Raw genomic sequence first — 24,586 nt, 5'->3', positions numbered from 1 at the left:
TTGCCTTCGGTTTGCAATTTTCCTTCTTCAGAGACATCAAAGGGTTTTTGTGTGTGTATGGGGTGGGGGGGGAGGTTATTCTTTTTATGCTCATAGACATAAAGATCTTTTTCATTTCTACGCAGACACAGCTCGTTGTGTGTTTCCCACAAACAGAAGAGGACGATATGGAAGGACTGACTTGCTGGAACAAGGAGAAAAACATAGCAATACACAGCACTCACTCTATTTTCCAGTGTACAGACTCTGAAATTAGCTTCTGACATTTCTACGCCTTTCATGACATTATTTGTAGCTGTGATTTTTTTTTTAAGGCAAAGCATCCTCTAAAACCTTTTCCTCCCGGCATTACCATATAGTACTATTCCTCTGAACACCATAAGGGCAATTCTATAAACCAGGCTCTTAACATTCACACATACGTAATGTACAGAATACTGACATATAGGCACATATGTGGGCATGTACCTGTATAAATGTCAATAATCTGCCTAACTGCTATTTTGTAGCTATCCACATAATTTATGTAGCAGCTACTTATAAGGGTAGGTACACAGGGGAGGAGCATGGGGAGAAAACAGGCATGCCTCTCAGTATTATTTTTATTATTATTATTAGCATTTGTATAGCGCTACCAGACGCATGCAGTGCTGAACACCTGATACAAAGAGAGACAGTCCCTGCTCAAAATAACTTACAATCTAAATAATACAGACAGACAAGACAGTTACGGGTGAGGGAAGTAATGGGAGCTAAAAAGCAGCACTATCATAGGTAACCTACAGTCTACTATAAGTCAAGGGTGGGCAACCACGGTCCTCGAGGGCTACAACCCAGTCAAGACTTCCACAATGAATATGCAAATAGGTCTCATGCATATTCATTGTGGAAATCTTGAAAACCTGACTGGGTTGTGGCCCTCAAGGCCAGTGGTTACTCGCCCCTTTACACACATTTTACACCAGCTCTATGGCCTGCAAAAGTGCGGGCACCTACATGTTGGACATGCTGATACTGGGTTAGGCCTCAGCTCTATAATAAAACCTAGTTGTCTATGTTCTATTATACAAGGTGTCTGAAAAAAAAATGGGACCCCTTACATAGTTTCAAAGTACTTTGCAATTGTTTAAATATGTGGTATAACCTTTGAAAATATATTTATCCAACCTTTATTACAAAACTCTCTAAGCAAGTGCTTTGCACTGCATGCCTTATTTTGTTACAAAAATTTATTCTCAACTTTATCATCTTTGCTAAACATCCTTTTGCTAAAACAGATCTTAAGGGTCACTTCCTGAATGATATCATTTTGAAAAACATGGATCATCCAGTTTTAACAGTATCTTGCAGTAACACCTATCAATAATGCTAATAATTTTTTAAATACTAGTATTTTTGTTTTTGGGTTATTTGGAAAATGTTGGGGTCCCGTTTTGTCCTGACACCGTGTAGAACAGGCTCCTACCTCATGACCTGGGGGATACCTAAATGCATATGCCCAGTTATAGAATTATCCACTAAATGTCATAGTTTTTAGAAGGCTCTCAGTTTGAAAATATAAGTTTCCACCAATTTTCGAAGATCATTGGGGCTTCGCAGATGTTCTGGGATGTTTCCATGCCTCTAGAGTTCCTTTGGGGCTATTGAAGTGCAGTACAAGAAAACAGAATAGAAAGTACTAGAAAAGCTTGAATGGCTCTGATTCTAACAAAACACTTTGAAAAATGCTCTTTCTTAAAACCCTCTGGTGCTGGAACATATGGCGGGGCATTTTCAATATGATGTCCAAATCCAATTTTGGACATTTTGCAAAAAACGTCCAAAAATCCAGTAGCAAATATGACCATTTTCAAACTTGTAAATCATCCAACGTTTTGTTTCTAAAATGGCCATTTGCTAGACGTTTTTGTGCTCAGTGTGTCTATCTTTTCGGACCATTTTTGAAAAAAAAAAAAAAAGTCCGAGGGAAAAATGCACAAAATAAACCTTTGGGAGAGGGGGGCAATATTCTTAGTAGACTGGTCACACAGACATCCCAGCAGAGCAGTGGGGCACCCTAGGGGGCACCACAGTGGACTTCACATAAAAGCTCCCAGGTACACATCTCACTGTTACCCCCTTATATTGTATGGTGAGCCCTCCAAAACCCACCAAAAACCTACTGTGCCTAACTGTACAGCACTACAATAGTCCTTATGCCTGCAGGTGTCACCTCTATGTAGGTACAGTAGGTTTTTGGTGGGTTTTGAAGGGCTCACACTTTCCACCACAAGTGTACCAGCTAGAGTAGGTTATAGACCTAGGTCCTGTTTTCTACAGTCCACTGCACTGACTACTAGGCTATTCCATTGACCTACTTGCTGCTCTAATAGGATTGGCCATAACATCTGAAGCTGTCATAGAGGCTGGTATGTACTGTTTCTTTCACAGCTTTGGGGGGGGGGGGGGGGGGGGGGGGGTCAGTGACCACTGGGGGAATAAGGAGTTTATGCCTTAATTCCTCCAGTGGTCATTTGGTCATTTAGGACACCTTTTGGTCACTTAGTCGTGATGGAAACAGGTCTATCCAAAAACATCTTAATCCTAAATGTTTTCATTTTCTTCCATTATTGCAGAAAAACATCTATCTTTTGGTGCCGCCCATGTCCTGTCCAATACACACCCCCTTGAAATTTGGACAAACTGTGGAGCAAAACATCTAAAATCACGATGTCGAAATCTGCAAATTGGACATTTTGGAGAGATAAACATCCTTGTCACCTTATGACGTTTTTTGGCCATTTTCTCTTTTGAAAATGAGCCCCCTTGATCATTTTCTTTGGATCCTGTTTATTTTTAATAAGTTTAGGGGGTAATTTTAGAACAGAGCTCCTTAAAATAATGTGGAGAAAGCATCTATTTCACGCTTGTTTATTAAAGGCAGACACAGTAGGTGCATGCAGTTGTCTTTAGCAAATACGTACTCAGATGCAGTCCCAATAGCGTGCAAATGCACGTACACAGATTTTACACTGATCTGAGGCAGGTGTAAAAATGTGTGCACGTACTCTATGGATGTATGCACATATTTTATAAAACATGCATGCACATCGCAATTCTGCCCCAGCTCCACCCCTGGAATGACTAGGCACAGCATGCATATAAGTACACTGTTCAAAATGAGGCAGCTCCGGCTGGTTTTCATTTTAAACAAATACAGCAGTGTCTCATCTTATCTGGTCAACCTACATTGGCTCCCCTATGTGTGAGCGAATTAGGTTCAAAGCTGCCTGTTTAATCTTTCAGATCCTCTATGGCATCACCTTTGGCCTATTGAATGAAACATCACTACTAAGCTTGGCTCACTCAAAGAGACTGAAAGACCAACTGCTCATCTCCCCTCAGACTTGAAAAGGATCCAAATTCCAGAAAATCTACAGCTCACTGTTCCCTGTAATCGGAACCTCTCTATGAAACTCTACCCATTGGAATCAGAACAGATGATGATTACCTCAGCTTCAGAAGGAAGCTAAAAACTCATGTGTTCCCTAAACTTACTACCTAATCCAACTCCATCGTGCTGACCCCACATCCTTGCGACCTATAGTTCTTCCTTCTCATCTACATCACTGTTTCTCCTTGATTAGAGCAGTCCTCCATTAACATCCTTCTGTTTATTGTAACCTAACCCATGTAAACCACACTGAACCCTGACTAGGGGATATTAGTGGTATATAAGACCTCCCTTGAATTGAATTGATTTGATTTGAATGTTATTGGTATGCATAGTTATATGCACATTATTGTGTGCAAAGATTTTATTGATTCTACCCAAACTTTGATGCTCTGTTTAGCCATAAATTTTGATTTGATAAAGTTATTAGCAGCTTGATAACTATATATGGTGCAGAGACTAAGGAAGATGGGTTTTTTGTCTTCTGTAAGTCAGTACAAAGAGACATATGAAAAATATATACTTGGAGTATCTGTCTAATGTTCAATTGCAAAGAGGATGAAAGAATCAAATACAGCACTATTTTTCTAAATATTCTTCTATATAGTAAGCCAAAAGTACTTTCTAAGCTTCAAAAAATACTCGTGGAGTACAAAAAATCTTGAAAGGGAAACAGCCTCTGTACCCTTACCGCCACCTGTTGCAAAAGCTTACAGGGTGAAAAGGACTTATCCAGGGTAAACACATATCATGGGCATAAAAACCCTTTCAAAATGATGTAAAAACTCCACTTGTATGCAATTTCTGGATCAACCGACTTCAACATGACAAAAAACAAGAAAGAGTGAAACGACTTAACTTCCAAAAAAACGGAGTGCTCTTCCACTTCTGTAAATTACACTGACTGTGGCCAAAGATTCACTATAAAGCTGACTTAAGGCATGACCAAACTTCAGAGTTTTTCAGGCACGAATATCCATGTCACTTGGATCTGTCTACACACACATATGTGCACATACACGCACATCCTGATACCACTTTATACTAATTGAAAAGCCATCATAAAGAGTGCCAGGACTGCAGCTATGTGACATAGCATCCTTCATTTTGCTGTTGGATATTTTGCCACAAAGGTTTCCCCATTCAATTAAAGTTTTGTCAGATCTGGGCTTCAATTGAGTTCTAGGAACTTCCTGTTTGGCCCATTTATGGGGAAATTCTATATATGGCACCTAGAGAATCCGTGCGGAAAACATTTCCACCTAAGCGTATTCTATAAGGGGTGCCTATATTTAGGTGCGGTATATAGAATATGCTTAATTGATATTCTAGCACCTAAAACTATGCGCTTCTATTTACACCAATGAAAATGTGGTGTAAATTCCAGCATGTAGATTTAGCGCATTAGGCCATATTCTATAACAACGAGCATAAATTTTGGAATGCCCACAAAATGCCCATTTCCCCACCCATAACTACCCTTTTTGCCTCCGTGCATTAGCATTTAGGCACAGTGCGTTACAGAATACTCTTAGCAAGTTATGCACATAAATTCAAATTATTGCCGATTAGTGCTCATTATTGATCATTAAGTGCTGTTAACAACGCTGATTGGCTTGCTAAACCAATTAATTTACACACGTTGTTACAGAATGCGTTTAGATTTCAGCACAGAATGCTAAGCACGCTATATAGAATCCAGGGGTTAGTCTTTTCTCTTTAGCACTGAAACCCAGGTTTGATGTCTTACCTTAAAGAGTTCAGGCGCCTGTTTCTTCAGCTTCTCCATCTTCCATTCATTTTCACAAGGGTTCAGAGAGGAGGGCGGGGCTGTGCAGGAACACTTGCAGTCTGCCCCCGAGCTGACAGTCTCGACGGTATAAAAATCCTCCATGCGCACGCTGCCATCCTTGATGCGGCTGCAGGCGTCCTTGCTCAAAGGCCGCAGGATGCATTTGCAACGGCAATCAGAACCTTCCGACGTCATGCGAACCTGATCGATCTCCCCTAAGACCTGTTAAAACACCCGTCCCCCCAAAAAGAAAATAAATGAAATTGCACCAGCTGTAACATATAAAGAAGCCACTGATAGATAGAAGCAATGGGTTCACCCAATCTGCTCATTTGTACATGCCTGCTGTCCTTTCACAGAAACTAATTGGTCTTGGATCTTCTTCTACCTCCCTTCCTTTGCCACTGGGGTCCCATAAAGTGTAATTTTATCACTGGGCACCTACTTGTGCATGTAAATGTACAGAACAGTGGCACTTTTGCGCGTGAGAGCAAAGTGACTAGTGCTCTTCTGTAAGGGCATGTATATGCAGTCGCATATTTATTCCAAGTGCGTGTGTTGCATACGCACCCCCAGTCAGACTGCCTCCCCCACCCCCTACCCCCGCCTGTGCCTTAAAATCATCTCCTTCCAGTCTTTGCCCGGGCGGCAGCAGTGGCACTCATAGGCTGCCTGCAGCCTGCACTGGGGCTTTCTCTGTGAACCGTCCCACCCCTTCTGATACAATGTCCTGTTTTGTGAAGGGTGAGATAGTTCACAGAGAAAGCCCCAGTGCAGGCTGCAGACAGCCTATGAGTGCAGCTGCCACTGCCCGGGCGAAGACTGAAATGGAGTGAGGTGATTTTAAAGTAGTGTGTGTGGGGGGGGGGGGGGGGGGGGGGGGGGCGCACCCTCTGTTAAAAATTTCTGCCTACGCCACTGTGTATATGTGGCATAGCACATATACGAAAGGGGGGGGGGTGTTCACATAGGCAGAGCATGGGAGAGGCATAGGCAGTGCTGCCACCTACAGGCACAACTTACAGAACAGAGTAAGTTAAATGTGCAATAATGCCTTGTCTATGGCTGGTGTACCTGCAGGCATATAAATGTAAGGTGCGCTGATGCTGGGTTGCATTCGTATTCTATAACTGAATCTGGGTGTTTAAAAGGTGACACTTAGTTATAGAATTGCCCTTTTACTCCCGGATTCTATAAAGGTTGCTTAAATTTGGGCACCCAAATTAGGCACAATCCTGTGATGTGTGTGCAACTTAAACGAGCCATTAATAAGCAATCATTGGATGCTAACAATTATTGACATTAATTGACACCAATTAGGAGTTGCGCATGCATCTACCTGAACACTATTCTATATCATAATGTGTAACCCAAAAGGGGATGCGACCATAGGAGGGGCATGGCAGGCCAGGGGTGGTCTGAAAATATGGGCACAGTGTTATAGAATATCTTGTGCGCACCAGGATTTACTCCAGGTTTCAGCAGGCGTATGTCCTCCTAGCATTCAAAGTTGGGCGTGGGATTCGGTGCTACATGCTATATTATAAAGGGTGCTCAGCCTGGAGCGTCCTTTATAGAATAGCACTAAGCAGGGCCGCCGAGAGACTGGGCTGGGTCTGGGGCAAGGCTGCCCCCGGGGCCTCGCCCCTGCTGAGGTCATCACTGCTGCCGCTCCCCCCCCAGGCCACTGTGCTGCCACCCCCCTCCGTCCGCCACTGGGCCAGGCCCCCTGCATTGAAATCACAGCGCCTCTCACCTCCATGTGAAAGTGCTGCAGGCAGCAGCGGATCACCTCCCTTCAGGCCTCCTTCCCTCCCTGTGTCCCACCCTCACAGAAGTTACATCAGACGAGGGTGGGACACAGGGAGGGAAGGAGGCCCGAAGGGAGGTGTTCTGCTGCTGCCTGCAGGCAGCACTTTCACATGGAGGTGAGAGGTGCTGTGATTTCAATGCAGGGGGCCCGGCCTGGTGGCAGACGGTCAATGAAGGAGGGCAGGTAGGACTGCGGCGCTGGGCCCCCTTGGAGGCCCGGGGAATTTTGTCTCCCCTGCCCCTCCCTCTTGGCGGCCCTGGTACTAAGTACCAATATTTTCAGGTGCTGATTTTTGAGTGACATTACTGAATCTGGCCCTTAGTGTCCATCCCAAGCGTGCTTGGATTCTGCTACTGTTTTGACTCCTACAGTCTTTCACAAGCAGTCCTACAGTAAACCATATAGATATTGTGAGCTGGTCACCCTTCCAGACTTCGGCCAGAGCTGACCCTGCTTAGCTTCCTCCACACACAGGGTCACTGCTGGGCTCTAGCCTTCTTGGTAACTCACAGGATTCTGTCTCAAACACTGGGGAGCTTTCTGCCTCCTCTTCTCCCTTCACAAAATGCTCATCAACACCAGGCCTCTTGTGTTTTATTAAGGGTTTTATTAATGTCTTTAACATAAACATTTCTTCAAGTCAAACATAATAAAAGGCACTTTACTCAGAGCCTGCTTCTTAAACCCTTCTCAAACTTTAGACAGTTCCTCAAACTCAAACAGTCAAACAAAAGAATTTACTTTCCTTCTCAGAGCTGTCACCTTTTCCAGAGAGAGCTTCCCCAGTGTTTCCATCTACTTCCTACAGCTTTCCACCACTCTCTTAATAAAGCTGCCTGCAACCCTCTCACAACTGGTTCAATTTCCTAATCAACTGCTGGCTTCCCACTCTCCTGCCTAGAGTCCTCCCCTTGACTCTGCTTCTCTTGCTGCTGCAGTGCATTCTGGACCTTGTAGTTCCCTGCCTCATCACAATATACATATGGAAACTGAATATTGGTGCTAGAAGTATAGTTAGGTGTTATTGCCCTTGTGTTGCTCTAACTCCCCCTAGGGCTGGCTTAACCATTGGACCAGGTAAGGCTCTGGCCCAGAGTGCCAACAACTAAGGGGACCAAAACACCCAGCCTTACCTGGTCTACAGGTTAAGCCTTTTCTCCCTCCTTCCCCTCAGTCCAGTCTTTCCCATTCTCTCTTCCCCCTCCCTGTGGGTCTGGTACTATTCCCTCACCTCTCTCCCGCTTCTCCATCATCTTGTGAAGTTTGTGTTTGTTGCTGGTGGGAGCAGCAGCAGCACGGCAGGCTGTCCTCGGCCATCCCACAATAGGGAGAGATGCCGAACCCCACGGGGTTGAGGAAGGAGGACGAAAAAGGAGGGATAGAGTGTCAGAAGAGATGCAATGGGGGTGGGGGTGCTGCCAAAGCAAGTTGGGCCAGGGCACCTCTATCCCTTGAGCCGGTCCCCCCCGCCAACACTACTTGAACAGCATTGAAGCGGTTAGAGTGATTTGCATTGGCTCTATCCATAGAGGGGGCAATTCTATAAATTGGCACCAAGATGTAGGTGCCACAATAGGACATGCTTAATGCCAATTCTGTAATGTCATCTGGGTGCATCTAAGCCATTAGAGAATGCTAGTGCAAAGCCACATTGGTGCACCAAAATATAGGTGAGCCCACTTACAACAGGCCAATGGCTGTGTAAGTTAGCACCCCAGTGCGCCATGCAGTGCATGCAACTGATAGCATTCTGTAAGTTGCATGCCTTTGCTTGGAGACACATCCACGGCCTGCACATACTTTATAGAATAGTCCCTTGCACTTAAGTACATAAATGCTTATTATCAACACCAATGAAACCTGTGTAAATGCTTATTATCGACACCAATTAAACCTGTGTAAATGCTTATTATTGACACAAAAGAAACTTGCGTAAATGCTAGAGGTATGTAACCTACGCTTATATTTGGCGCCTAACATTGGGTGCCAATTTACAGAATTGCCTTTATAGTCTCTTTGAAAATCAACGGCTGAAGGAGTTATACATTTACCAACTGCCGGCAAGCATACTTCCTTTTTTGAATAATGACCTGATAATATTTTTTCCTCTGTTGAGTATGGAAAAGATTGCATTGTCTTTGATAGTTCAAGCACCACTGCTTTAAATCATTGATCCCTCACAGGCCTAGATGAATTACCATGAGAAACATTTCATTATAACCAATATGGCCCCATATCACTGTTCTTTCTAAGATGAGCGTAGTCCTTCATCTATAGTCCTGCCAATGGGAGCAGGGGCGGCTTGACCATTAGACCACCTGAAGCGGGGACCTCAGGCGACACTCTTCCAGGAGCGGCATCTCCCCCTTCCTTCCTCCACCCCATTCCCTGAGTTTTCCTTCTCTTTACTGCAGCCTGCCTCTCTGATGTAACTTCCTGTTTCCTCAGAGGTGGTCGCGGTAGAGAAGAGGCCGGTGCCAGCGACAGGGCAGTGTATGGGAATCACTGCCACTGCCGGCTTTTGGAAAATGGAGAAAGAAGGTAAACTCAAGGAAGGAGATGGCAGAACTTGGCCTGGGGGAGGGCATCTCAGCCCTACCTCAGGTGGCATCTTGCCTTGGGCCGTCCCTGAGTGGGAGGTGCTGTTTTACTATCACGTTTTCAATAGTGAGGAACAGGCAAGCTCTGCAGGATGCCAGGGAATCTGCCTGTCCATAGCGATTGAAAACACAGCGATTGAAAGCACAATATTAAAGCACCATCCCCCCCACTGGTAAGACTGCAGTTGGAGGACTCCTGTTCAGTTTAGAGGGAACAGTGCCCCATATTAGTCTCAAACTCACTTCACATAGGAATTTGCAGTCCACAGTGAGTATGAAGGGCACCACCTCTTTGTCTCTGAGGGAGAAATAACTGATTCTAGAGTGGGTGTCAATTTAAGGTGATAGAATATAATTTTGCTCATTTTCAAAGCACTTAGCCTTCCAAAGTTCCATAGAAACCTATGGAACTTTGGAAGGCTAAGTGCTTTGAAAATATCATGTCACTCAAATTTTCTAAGGTTTGGAGTCTCATCCACCCATTGACCCTTCTTTCTATATCAACTCCTCTCTGCTCAGTTAAAATTGTCCCTTAATCCCACCTAATCATCATCACACTGATTTATTTCAGTGCTTCTTATATGTTTTTTCTGTATAGTGCTGTGTGCCTGTTTTGATTAGATTGCAAGCTTCTATATGTCTCTGAAAAGCACTGCATATGACTGACAGCACTATAAAAATACATATTATTATTATTATTGATTGATTTATAGTCATGTTAAACTCTTGCCTTAGGAAACATGTGAATGTCTCAGTTCAGTCGAGAGCTTTCTGTCTGATTTGCAGAGTAAAATCCCCCACCCCCACCCCCACATACACACACACCAACCTGCTCCACAGTAGCTGAGTAGCTAGGCTCATGCACAAGAATCTCAGCACATAGAAAGCTCAGACATCTGAGATTTCCAGACAGCTGGACCTATTTCAGCATGCTAACTTCATTCATAAGTGCATAATCCAAACTAAGGAAGTGGATAATTTGATCCTTTTCAACCATTTATAAGAAAAAGCTTTCCCTGCCAAAAGTGTACTTACTGTTCAGCTGATTCCCAAAATTAATGTGACCTATTACAATTTAATTTAATATGGATATTTATATTCCACTTTGGCCACTATGAACTTAACTGGCCAGCGCTGAATATTGACTTGGCCGGCTTTGCTCCTAGTGGCCAAAAATAAACCGGATATTCAATGCCGGTCACAGAAAATGGCCCGGCATTGAATATTCGCGCTCAGTCCTGACTGTGGAAGGCAGCCCAGCTACCTCTCGTGGTCTGAATATCAGACCCTATGTCTGATCTTCAAGGCCCTTAATGGAAATGGCCCAGAGTACTTGAAGAACAGAAAGACTCTCTACACACCTCTAAGGACACTAACCACACCCTCTGCAAAGGACAACACACGATGTAATACCTGCCAGCGCGCCTTCTCTGGAGTAACCCCTACACTTTGGAATGCACTCCCTGAAAGGCTTCGCTTATCACTTGATAATCACTACTTCATGAAGCAAGTAAAAGCTTAAATTAGTATTAACAGATGTTAATAAGCACCAATTGGCAGTTGCAGGGCCGTGCTGATGCGGTAAGCGGGGTAAGCGCCGCAGGGGGGCGCCCACCTCTGGAGGGCACCGCCGCGGTGCTTACCCTCGCCCCGCGCCACCGAGGCCTTTAAATCTTTTACCTGGTCGCAGCAGCATCAGTGAAAGCGCTGCCGACATCTCCCTTCCCTTGCACTCATTGGTTCCCTCAGTGTCCCGCCTTCTTCTGACGTCAGAAGAAGGCGGACACTGAGGGAACCAAGAGCGCGAAGGGAAGGGAGACGTCAGCAGCGCTCCGCTTTCACTGACGCTGCTGCGACCGGAAGTAAAAGATTTAAAGGCCCCAGGGCGCGGAGGAAAGAGCAGAGAGGCATGGATGGGAGGGCAGAGAGACAGGCATGGATGGGAGGCAGCAGCAGGGCCCAGGGAGAGGACAAATTGCTGGAAGGGGAGGGGAGAGAGGATTGCAGCAGGGAAGGGCAGAGAGGGACAAGGATGGACATGGGGACCCAGGGAGAGGACAAATTGCTGGAAATGGAGGGGAGGGGAGGAGGATTGCTGGCTATGGATGGAGGAGGGAAGGGCAGAGAGGGACAAGGATGGACGTGGATGGGAGGACAGGACCCAGGGAGAGAGAAGAAATTGCTGGAAATGGATATAGAGCAAGAAATGAAGAAGAAAGGAGGAAAGTAAAGAAATAAATGGAAAGGAAGCCCTGGAAATGGAGTTAAGAGGACAGATAGCAGTAGACTCAGATACTGGGCCAGCATGATCGGAAAAAGAAAGTCACCAGACAACAAAGGTAGAAAAAAATCATTTTATTTTCATTTTAGCGTTTGGAATATGTCCACTTTGAGAATTTACATCTGCTATCTTATTTTGCAATGTATAGCAATTTGTTTCTAAGAATATTGCTGACAATTCCTGTCAGTATAGCAAGTGGTGAGCGATCATTTTCACCAGGGGGGGGGGGGTGCCAACTGATAGTCTGCAGGGGGGCACCAGAGACCCTAGGCACGGCCCTGGGCAGTTGCATGTGCAACCGACCTTAGTTGCTATTCTAGAAGCTGCATGTACAATTTCTGTCATGTGCAACTTTTAGGGGCATGGCCATGGGAGGAGCATAGGTGGGTCAAGAGCGTGGCTATGAGTTACGCACACAGATTATAGAATACTAGGGATTATGGGGAAGATTCTATATATGACACTTAAAAAAACTGGCATGGAAATCAGTGCTAAGCATATTCTTTAAGCAGTACCTAGATTTAGGAGAGGTACACTTAGTTGATATCTCAGCACCTAAAACTACACACCTCCATTTACACCAATGAAAATGTGGCATAAATCCCAGCATATAGATTTAGGCGCACTGGGCCATATTCTATTACTATGTGTGTAAAGTTCAGAATGCCCATGACCACACCCCTTTTTGCCTGCACACATTAGAAGTTAGGTGCACTGCTTGTATATCATAAAGGCCATGAAAAGGTGCAAACCATACATATTTCTAGTTTTACTATAAGCTATTTTGCTTCTATTGAGCTGAAAGCAGACTTAAAGAGTTGCAAAAGAATTATAAATGTGCTTTTTCTGAAAAATACTTTTCTAAGGCTGTAGAAATTTGTGGTTTGACATTTTGGCCTGTGCTAACTTGTGATAAGTTGCTGGTCAGCAACTAAGTCAGAGACTCCTATGACTAAGGACACCTGCTGTATCCAGATAAAGAATCAGAAGGAGAAGTGAGTGGGTGTGGGCAAAACTATAGCCCTAGCACGAGGGTGGGGGTAGTAACTTGGTAACATACCCATTATCTAATGAAAACTTATGCTTGTATGCATGACAGGCCCTAACTGCCAATATAATAAGGGAATAAATAATAGCATTTGATGGAACATGTTGGAACATGAGACGTCATAACCAGAAACAGAATATTCTGGAAAGACGCAAATTCATTAGGTAGGAAGGGTAATTATAATTAAGATAATGAAGAAAGGAAGAAAAAACTATTTAACAGGAAACAGAACTGAGGTTGGCGAGCCTCAATGTGCCTATACTGGCAGGTGGACATATTTGACAGCTCCCAGGGAAAACTCTGTTTTTATTTGCTACATATTATGCTGTATTGGGAGTTTATTTGTTACTATTTTAATAATTACTGATTGGCTTCTTTGACAGTTTGAATAAACATTTATTAGGTCTAATAGTTATTTAGTAGCCAGAGTTTTTCTTGCCTGGAGAGTAAAGATTTACTCTTTCAGAAGGTTACTTCTGTTGCAGAGGCAAGACAGAAGTGAACATGCTTTACAGAATGTGCTTAGTGAGCTGTGCGCATAAATTCTAATTAATGCCAATTAGTGTTCATTATTGCTTGTTAAGAGCTGTTATCAACACTGATTAGCTTGTTAAACCAATTAAGTTATGCAAGTTGTTAGAGAATATGCTTTGATTTCAGCGCAGATTTCTAGGCGCACTATATAGAATCCGGGGGGGTATGTGCCTAACTGCCTACAATTAGGTGTGAGCACTTACACCAGCCTTTGACACTGCACAAGGGCTTGTGCCTAAGGTTAGGTGTGAAACTGTGAACTTACACTAGTATTCCATAATTATGGAACTGCCATTATAGAATTCAGCCCGCATCATCCTGGTGCCTACATTTTGATGTCATTTATTGGTTACCCCAAAATGTTTAAACTGTTATTTAAAAAAGAAAACAAGCAGTGAAAAAACAAAATGAAGTTGCCATCCGAGAGATGGGAAGATTATCTGGTCTAGGTTAGCAGGCACACTTCAAACCAAAAAGAGTTGGTCTGGCTCAACAGTTTTCAAAGTCCTTTGCCTTACATTAGCTCTGGTCTCTTTACAGAGGCTGGTCTGAACACAGGCAGGACAAGGAAAACATGGGAAGAGCAGAAGCACCTCTTCTGTTGTTGTACCAATCCTCTCCATCTAAGGCAGTTTTCTCAACTCTGTCCTTGGGATATACCTCGCCAGTCAGATTTTCAGGATATTTGTAACAAATCTGCAAGACAGAGATCTACATATGCTGGAAGCAGTGCATGGAAGTCTGGGACCCAATATACAGCTGGCAGCAATCCAGCATTTTGCTAACTGCTACAGGCGTCATCCTCAGAAATTCAATGCTGGGCCATGTCTGAGCAACGACATTGAACTTCTGAGCATACAAGGGCAGCAAAATTATAGCTGGTTAAGGGGCTTATTTTCAAAGCACTTAGATTTACAAACTTTCATATATTACTATCAGGCTTATTTTCGACAGAGAAGGGTGCCCATCTTCCGACACAAATTAGGAGATGGGCGTCCTTCTCTCAGGGTCGCCCAAATCGACATAATCGAAAGCCGATTTTGAGCGTCCTCAACTCAAATGTCATACTACTACTACTACTACTACTTAACATTTCAAGAGCGCTACTAGGGTTACGCAGCGCTGTACAATTTAACAAAGAGAGACAGTCCCTGCTCAAAGAGCTTACAATATAATAGACAAGTGAACGGTCTGTCCGATAGGGGCAGTCAAATTGGGGCAGTCTGGATTCACTGAACAGTAAGGGTTAGGTGCCGAACGCAGCATTGAAGAGGTGAGCTTTAAGCAAAGACTTGAAGACGGGCAGGGAGGGGGCTTGGCGTAAGGGTGCAGTGCACTTTAGGCAGACGGACCCAGGCCCATCCCCCCATACCTGTTACACTTGTGGTGGTAAATGTGAGCCCTTCTAAAACCCACCCGAAACCCACTGTACCCACATGTAAGTGCCCCCCTTCACCCCTTAGGGCTATGGTATTGGTGTACAGTGGTGGGTAGTGGGTTTTTGGGGGGGCTCAGCACACAAGGTAAGGGAGCTATGCACCTGGGAGCAATTTATGAAGTCCACTGCAGTGCCCCCTAGGGTGCCTGGTTGGTGTCCTGGCATGTCAGGGGGCCAGTGCACTACGAATTCTGGCTCCTTCCATGACCAAAGGGCTTGGATTTGGTCGTTTTTGAGATGGGCGTCCTCGGTTTCCATTATGGCCGAAAACCAGGGACGACCATCTCTAAGGTCGACCATCTCAACATTTAGGTCAACTATCTCTAAGGTCAACCTAAATGTTGAGATTTGGGTGTCCCCGACTGTATTATTGAAACGAAAGGTGGACGCTCATCTTGTTTTGATAATATGGGTTTCCCCATCCCTTCGTGGGGCCGTCCTGCGAGGACCCCCTCATGAAAACTTGGGCGCCCCGTTCGATTATGCCCCTCTATGTAACTTTGTAAGTCTAAGTGCTTTCAAAATATGCCTCATTCATTCAAGTATTTATATACTGCTTAGACATAAGCGGTTTACAATTTCATTTTACAGGTACTGGGGCTGTCCCTAGTGGACTAACAATCTAAGTAGTACATTGTCCTACTGCTGTACCTGGGGTAAAGGAGGGTTAAGTGACTTGCCCAGGGTCACACGGAGCTGCAAAGGGAATTGAACATGCTTCCCCAGGATTTCAACCCACTGCTGACCATCAGGCAGCAGTGGGAATTGAACCCAGTTGCCCAGGTGTGCAATCTGTTACACTAACCATTAGGCCACTCCTCCACACCATTGCTCCAAGTATGATATCCAGCACTTAACTGACAATGGTAAAATGAATAAAGATAGGATTGACTTTTATGCTGTGCTATTTATGTGGTTACCTTGGCCAATTAAGTGCTTAATATTGGCACTTAATTGACCACGTGATGACTCCGCCCCCAGAACACCACAAAATAGCCAGTTCCGGCTTGGATGCTAACTGGACATTCTCAGCAGCACTATCCAATTAGCCCTGGTCATGCAAGTGGAGGAGTGGCCTAGTGGTTAGAGCACCAGGTCTTTGCAATCCAGAGGTGGCTGGTTCAAATCCCACTGCTGCTCCTTGTGAACTTGGGCAAGTCACTTAACCCTCTGTTGCCTCATGGGTACAAACTTAGATTGTGAGCCCTCCTGGGACAGAGAAATATCCAGTGTACTTGAATGTAACTCACCTTGAGCTACTACTGAAAAAGGTGTGAGCAAAATCTAAATAAATAATAAACAGCCTGGATCTTTTCCTGGCCACTTAAATCATTGTGAATATTGAGCACCTTGTGGATATCCATTAGGGGAATCCATAAAAGCTGACTGGAAATGTCCCTAGGACTGGGTTTAGAACCATTAATCCAAGGTCTTAACCCAACAGTCCCCCCCCCCCCCCCCCCCACACACACACACAGGCACAAAGGCTTGTCATCTGACTCCATGAATAAGCTAATCCACTCCTGGTTTTACTCCTACATACATGGAACTGTATTTCTGATAATCTCATTGTTTCCCATGAAAATCAAAACTGCAAGTCCACATAAGCAATAGGGGAAAATCTATACTGGTTTAGCCTAATCCTTATGACATGGAGTCTACAGACATAGGAGCTCCAGTCTGTGGAGAGTGGGGAAGTGATACAATAAGAAAGCTAGCTTTTGCTCCCTACTCTCTGAAGCTCTACAGGGTCTCAGGGAGTCTTGACCACACATGTTTTTCTGGAACATTTCAAATAATGAATCTTTTTTTTTTTTTTGTACCCTGTGCTTTCTCACTCATGGTATGCTCAATGCAGGTTAGGTACTTATTTGTACCTGGGGCAATGGAGAGTTAAGTGACTTGCCCAGAGTCACAAGGGGCTGCCTGTGCCACTCTAACCACTAGGCCACTCCTCCACTCTTCAGATAAAAGATGCTTTGATGTATTGAATTCAGAAATAGGACTGCTAGCTGGTTCTAATTTTGCAAGGTAGGCTAGTGCAGTCCTGGCTTTACCCAAATTTTTTCTGTTTTTATTAGAGTGTAAACCGCTTTGGCCTGCATGTCAGATACGGGGCCTTTTATTAAGGTGTGCTAACAGATTTAGCATGTGCTAAATGATAAGACACCCATAGGAATATAATGGACTTTTATCATTTAGCGCACACTAAATTCATTAGAGCACTTTAGTAAAAAGACCCCTTAAAGCGGTATAATAAGTCTGGAATAAATGAATTAAATAAATAAACTGCTTGAGGGACTTGTAATGTTGCTTTTCTTGGGGTGGGGGGGATGTGCAATAGAAAATGAGAACTATAAGTCATTCTTTGCAATGGAGTAAAACCAGGACTGGATAAATCTGTCCTGAAAAACTGGGGGGGGGGGGGGGGGGGGGGGGGGGAGGAGCAGTGGCTAAGTAGGATATAATCAGAATGATATTCATATTTTATCTCAGGTATAAACACTGCTGTATTACTAAACAAATGGTTCGTACATATAAACATACAAAAAAACATGATAAGCCAGACTAAGGCCTATCAAGCCCAGCATTCTGTCTCCAGTGGTGGCTAGTCCAAGTCACAAATACCTGGTGGATCTCAAAAAGTACATCTATTTCCCACAACTCATTTCCAAGGATAAGCAGTGGCTCTTCCAAGTTTATCTAGGAAATAATTTTTTATGGACTTTTCCTCCAGAAACTTGTACAAATATCTTTTGAAACTTGCTTTGACCACATACTCCAACAACAACAACAACAGATTCTACACCATAATTATACTGTCTGAAATTTTTTTTCCATAGTTTGTTTTCAACCGGTTGGTCTTTATTTTCATAGGATGCCCTCTTGTTTTCATATTGTTTGATGGGTTAAACAAACCTTCCAGCACATTCATGCTTTTTTTAAACTTCTATCAAATCCCCTTTCAATCCCCTTTTCTCCAAGTTAAAAAGCCCTAACCTGTTTAACATACCTTCATAAGTGAGGTGTTGCTTTGGCTATATCTTTTTTGAGTTGGGGTGACCAGAACTGCACACAATACTCGCTTTGAGCCAGGGCCGCTGGGAGATAGATGGGCCGCCACAGTTGCCCCACCCCACTCAGGCCACCCCACCCTCTTTTCTTCCTGCGTCTGCATCTTCCTCAGTCTGTCACTCTCCTGCTCCTGACTAGTGTTCTTCACTTCCTGTATAGTCACCACACAAACAAAAGCCCATCTTGATTTAAACAAGGTATCTAGCAGTGGGAGGACTGGGTGTGCTATTCCTGAGGTGATGGTCACGATTTGAATATTTTTATTTGAAGTTAAGAAGACAGGTTGCCTGCTCTGGCCAGTCCAGGGACCTCTTCTGTGTCCTGCCTCCTGATGTAACTTAATGTTTCCTTGTAGACAGGATGTAACAGAGAAAGCCTGTATTAATCGTTGCCCACCACAGCCCCTGAGCAACAACACAGACACTGCTGTCTAGCTGACACCAACCGGGGCCTATTTTATAAAAGTCTGCTCCCCCTGAGATCAAAACCTAGCTATGCCTCTGATTCCTAGATTCAATTAGTTAATGAGCTGTTAACAATCAATGATTGATGTTAATTGGCACTCATTTGGAGTTACATGTGGATCTGCCTTGAGCCCTTTAATATGCGTGCCTAAGTTTTATTGAATGCAACTCAAAAGTAGGCATGGGCGGATCAGGGGCATTCCCAGAATTTAGGCACTAACATTATCAGCTTTTGTCTCACCTAGAATGTAAACCGCACTGAACCCTGGAAAAAGGGGATATTAGCTGTATACAAGAATTGTTTTGATTTGATTTAGAATAGTATCATTTAAGCGTCAATTTGCTATTAGTTGCGTGCCAGCATTTACACCAGGTTTCAGCAGACATAAGTGCCTCATCCAAATTTAGGATTGAGATCCACGCTAAATAGTATTCTGCAAAGGGCACTTTAGCTTGGATTTAACCGGCACCTAACTTTGGGCGTCATTTACCGAATAATGTCATAATCAAAGTTTTCAGTCTTAGAAACTATAATAAAATTGAATCACTGCTTCTTCTTCCATGGTTTGGGGAGTCACTTAAATACCCCCCCCCCCCCCCCACCCCGTGCATAGGAATTCCACTATGCCTCTTCACAATCCACATCATTAAAGTCCAGCTTTCCCTGCCTGGTCCATTTACCAATATTTGTTCATTTTCTAAACTCAGTTTTTTTTCCTGAACACAAAAACCTTATGGACAGTTTTTAAGCCTTCGTTTATTAACCAGATGTTTCCATTCATTGCACAGGGGAGACTTCCAACCCACAACAGCTTTCAGTGGCACTGTGGGCTTTCATTAATTATCTCACTACATAATTTACTTTAGAAAATGAACTATAATTGCCATCCATTATATTGTATGCTCTCCGCATTCCACAATTAATTCACATTTACGTGAGAGGGGAAAACTCATAAAGACTTCCTAAGGAGAGAAGCTCTCCTGAATGCTTTGACAACAGTTAGCCAAAATTGTTTCATTGGGTTAAAAGTGTCCTACTTCAGATAGAACATTGAGCCTTCTTTCATTGGAAATGAATATATACAAGCAACTCAAGGGAAGAAATGAATCTTAGGGTTTTAAAGCCATTCATTTACACTCAAGCCTCCTTGTTAGTTTACCACAGGTCCATCCTTGTGTGGAAGCCACTTAAACACTAACCTAGTAACTTCTTTAGCTAATGAAGAGCAGGGCTGTAAATCTGGAATGAGGACATACTATTTGTTAAGCTTTATGGGGTTTTTTTTCTGTAGAGCCTCTGTTCTTTCTCCTTCCCATTCATTTCTCACTAGGGAGTAAGCACAACCATCTTAGCATCTTGCCCATGGCTAAGATGAAGGATGCAGATCTCACTGTAGCCAGTTTGTGTTGCTGCTTGGCCATCCTCTAGATTTCATTTTACTAGACATGTTTGCTCCATCATCCCTCACAGGAGGCTGCGGTTGTGGGTGTTCCTGTACTATCTGCACAAGGATGAGCTGGGAATGCAACCCAGGTTCCCTATAAAACAATTCCAAACAGCCAAATACTGTTTATTGCACCATTAGAATGATCCCACCATTCCACCAAACAATGTACAATGCAGAACACCCCAAATCCGTTCAGCATGCCTACCACAGGCCAATGTAAAAAGACATGTGTAAGCCAATCCAGACTGAAGGCATGACACTTTTTGAACTGGAGTGAAGTTGATTTTCATGAATTTGATGCAGTTCATGGATTTAAGAGACTAGGGAAACATATCACATACTTAACGCATACAAACATTTTCAAAGCTTCTTAGCTGACACTTCCTCATCAGCAACCAGGAAGTACCAGTGCACAGCTTGGTTTGTAAGATGCTCACAGTGCAAGAAAAGGACTGCTGGTGGATCTCATTCTACCAACTAATGAAAAGAAGGTCACTGCTTATCTGTCTCATGATGTAGCAGCTAGTGGACCTCTTCCTACCAACCACCTGAAGCCACCAACCATCGAGCCCTACTGTAGCTGCTCGCCTAAGGGAATTGTAGGGACAAAATGAGAAGAAGGGAACAAGAAAAGGAAGCTTTGGGTTTGAGGGGAAGGGGAATTTGAGAACAGGTCTCAACCTCTCCAACTTAGGGGGGAATAGGTAACGGAACTTGATATATCGCCTTTCTGTGGTTTTTGCAACTACATTCAAAGCGGTTTACATACTATATACAGTAACTTATTACTACCTGGAGCAATTGAGGATTAAGTGTCTTGCTGTCAAGATTGTGGTCGTGACCCCTCTCAGACTCACCTTATTTCCGGCGGTCAGCTTCTGAGCTGGCTTCTGTCTGTTCTTCCTGAGTTAGTTCTGTCTCTATGTGCTGGCTGCTTCCAGCATGGCTCTGATTACTCCACTATACTGCACCTGTGTGTGTTAAGCCTCTCTGTGCTTCAGTATGCTTTCTGCCTGTGTCTTGGTTTGTGTTCCTCTTGCCCTCTGGTGGCCAGAACTGGTGGCTGCCATAGACTTTCCAGACTTTCTTTCTGGTCCGGTCCGGTCCAGATATTCCAGCCATCCAGACTTGGTTTGAAGTTTGGCAGCTAGCCTCACCCGTAGCTGCCTCATGATTGCTGCAGTGAGTTTCAGCTGCTGATGGGTTTATTACCACCTGGAACCTTCTGAGTTTGCCTTTGCATCATCTAAGGTCCCTGGTTTGTTGGTGCTTTGTTGCACTTCTGCCTAGTCTGGTTTCTTGTATTGTTCCTTGTCTGATTCTAGTTAGTCTGTGTGTAGTTTAGCTTAGGTTTATTTGCTTATTTCCCTAGTCTTGTTTCTGGTCTGTATTCCTTGTCTAGTTTCTGTTTGTCTGTGTCTCTTGCTTAGTGGCTGCTCTGCAGCTTTCAGTCCTGTCTCTTGTCTGTCAGTATTTGTACCCTGTTTCAGTGGCTGCGTGGCAGCTTTCAGTTCCTGTCCTTTAGCTTGTCCATTTCCTGCTTTGTGTAGTATTGTCTGTCTGTGAGACCTAGCCCAGTTTCCTGCCTTGCTGCCCATGTATATTCCTTTCCCCTCTGACCCTCAGTCCCTGTTCCGCCTAGTTGGTATCCAGTGCCTGCCCTGTCCGGTAAGTCCTGCCGGCCGCCTGCACCCAGGGGCTCAACTCCTGGGGAAGGGCGGTCAAGCACAGGTGACTCTGTCAGAGTTCTGCCTTGTCTCTGGTGTGGGGTGGTTTTGCCTGCCACTGCTGCTCCACGGCAGTGGCCCAAGGGCTCACGAACCTAGTTTCTGCCTTGAAAGCCTGACACTTGCCCAGAGTCACAAGGAGCTGCAGTTACAAATTCACCCCTGCTGACGTCTATTTGAGATTACATAGGTATATAAGAAATACCACACTAGGCCAGATAAAAGGTCCATCAAACCCTGCACTTATTACAATGCCTAATTTAGGGCACAAGTATCTGGCAGGATTCCAAAGAAAATCCATTCTTTTGCTCACACCCAGGGATAAATGATGTCTTTCCCAAGTCTATATGGCTAATAATGGTTTATGAGCTTTTCTTACAGGAATTTGTCTAAACCCTACCACAACTTCCACAGTTTCGCTTTGTGGCTGAGTGAATTCTCCAATTTGTTTTAAAAGCATTACTTATTAGTTTTATGAAGTACTATAAATTATATAATGATGATTTTAGGATGCTTCATGTTTGCTTTTGCAAATAGTGTAAATATTATATAGTGCTGTTCTTAAATAAACTATATCAACCTTTAGTACTATTTGAAAGAGTAATTAACTATTTCCTATTTACCCATTCCACCCCAATCATGACTTGTCATGTCTCTTGTCACCCATGTCTTCCTCCAATCCTGACCACAGAGGATCTATGAGGCCAAACATTTCCCTAGCAGAAAGGTGTGGTAGGCAGAAGTTAAAATCAAGGCTGATTGAAAACTTCATGTGAATTCTGACAACTGTTCCTGGTTGGAAAGAAAACATACAGAGTAGGCGATGAACTGATTCTGCTACATCTTCACCCAGTTAGTATCCCTTTGAATTTGAGAGGATGCAGACACTGCCCCCTGGATTCTATATATGGCACCCAAATTTGGGAGCACTTCCGAGATGCATGTACATCTTGGCTAACGAGCTGTTAACCATCAATAATTAGCCCACTCCTGAAGTCACTTGACTGGCTCCCTGTCCGCTTCCGTATTCAGTTCAAACTCCTCTTGCTGACCTTTAAATGCATTCACTCTATAACCCCTCACTACCTCTCATCTCTCATTTCTTCCTACATTCCTCCCCGTGAACTCTGCTCTCTGATCAAATCTCTCTTATCATCCCCCTTCTCCTCCCCCGCTAACTCCAGACTTCGTTCCTTTTGTCTTGGGGCACCTTATGCCTGGAACCGACTTCCTGAGCCCATACGTCTAGCTCCATCTCTACCTGTTTTTAAATCTATGCTGAAAACCCACCTTTTCACTACTGCCTTTGGCTCCTAACCCTACTCATTTGCCCTCCTTCTCTCCTGTTCCTCTTTACCAGTAATTCCCTTGCCCGTAAATGTCTTGTCTGTCTGTTTTTACCTAGATTGTAAGTTCTCTGAGCAGGGACTGTCTCTGTGTGTCTCATGTTCAGCGCTGCATACGACTGGTAGCGCTTTACAAATGTTATTAGTAGTAGTAGTAGTAGATGCTAACAACCAATTATTGATGTTAATTAGGAATTATGCTCACATATGGCTATGCATTATTCTATAATGCTGGGTGTTTAAATCCCTTAGAGGGTCTTTTACTAAGCCAAGGTAGTGTTTTTAGCTCGGGAGAGAAATCAGCTGGCATAAACACCGAGATGCCCATTATATTCCTATGGGCATCTCAGCATGTACCATCAGCTGGTTTCCATGGCTTAGTAAAAGACCCCCCTATTATGAAACCAAAAGAAGGGGGCATGGTCATAAGAGAGACATGGGTGGATCATGGACATTCTAAAAGTTGGGCACAGTGTTATAGAATAGTTATAGTTTATAGTTTATTAAATTTGATATACCACCAGAGCAATCACAGCGGTTTACAATAATTAAAATCATGAAAAAAGAAAAGAACACCATCAAAAATAGGACAGCACAAGGTACCTCATGAAAGGCTACAGAGGAAATTGGAGGGTCAAGGGATAGGAGGAAATGTCCTATTGTGGATTAAAAACTGGTTGAAGGATAGGAAACAGAAAGTGGGGTTAAATGGGCAGTATTCACAATGGAGAAGGGTAGTTAGTGGGGTTCCTCAGGGGTCTGTGCTAGGACCGCTGCTTTTTAATATATTTATAAATGATTTAGAGATGGGAGTAACTAGGGAGGTAATTAAATTTGCTGATGACATAAAGTTATTCAAAGTCGTTAACTCACAACAGGATTGTGAAAAATTACAGAAGGACCTTACGAGACTGGGAGACTGGACGGCTAGATGGCAGATGATGTTTAATGTGAGCAAGTGCAAGGTGATGCATGTGGGAAAAAAGAACCCGAATTTTAGCTACGTCATGCAAGGTTCCACGTTAGGAGTTACGGACCAAGAAAGGGATCTGGGTGTTGTCGTCGATAATACACTGAAACCTTCTGCTCAGTGTGCTGCAGCAGCTAGGAAAGCGAATAGAATGTTGGGTATTATTAGGAAAGGTATGGAAAACAGATGTGAGGATGTTATAATGCCATTGTATCGCTCCATGGTGCGACCGCACCTTGAGTATTGTGTTCAATTCTGGTCGCCGCATCTCAAGAAAGATATAGTAGAATTGGAAAAGGTGCAGCGAAGGACGACTAAAATGATAGCGGGGATGGGACGACTTTCTTATGAAGAAAGACTAAGGAGGCTAGGGCTTTTCAGCTTGGAGAAGAGATGGCTGAGGGGAGACATGATAGAGGTATATAAAATAATGAGTGGAGTGGAACAGGTGGAAGTGAAGTGTCTGTTCACGCTTTTCAAAAATACTAGGACTAGGGGGCATGCAATGAAACTACAGTGTAGTAAATTTAAAACAAATCGGAGAAAATTTTTCTTCACCCAACGCATAATTAAACTTGGAATTCGTTGCCGGAGAACGTGGTGAAGGCGGTTAGCTT

General features: G+C 43.8%; 1 protein-coding gene across 1 annotated transcript in view; it reads right to left on the bottom strand.

Annotated features, from left to right (window-relative positions):
- OLFML2A (olfactomedin like 2A) overlaps positions 1-24,586 on the bottom strand; it is a 149,655-nt gene that overhangs the window by 62,793 nt on the left and 62,276 nt on the right. Inside the window, exon 2 of the mRNA XM_030207375.1 lies at positions 5,184-5,447. Coding sequence (XP_030063235.1) covers positions 5,184-5,447 — 264 coding nt within the window. The remainder of the gene's footprint in view (positions 1-5,183; positions 5,448-24,586) is intronic.

Source organism: Microcaecilia unicolor, chromosome 6 (assembly GCF_901765095.1).
Source record: "Microcaecilia unicolor chromosome 6, aMicUni1.1, whole genome shotgun sequence".
Lineage (NCBI taxonomy): Eukaryota > Metazoa > Chordata > Amphibia > Gymnophiona > Siphonopidae > Microcaecilia > Microcaecilia unicolor.
The sequence above is the reverse complement of the archived record's forward strand: the minus strand, read 5'-3'. Positions and strand labels throughout refer to the sequence as shown.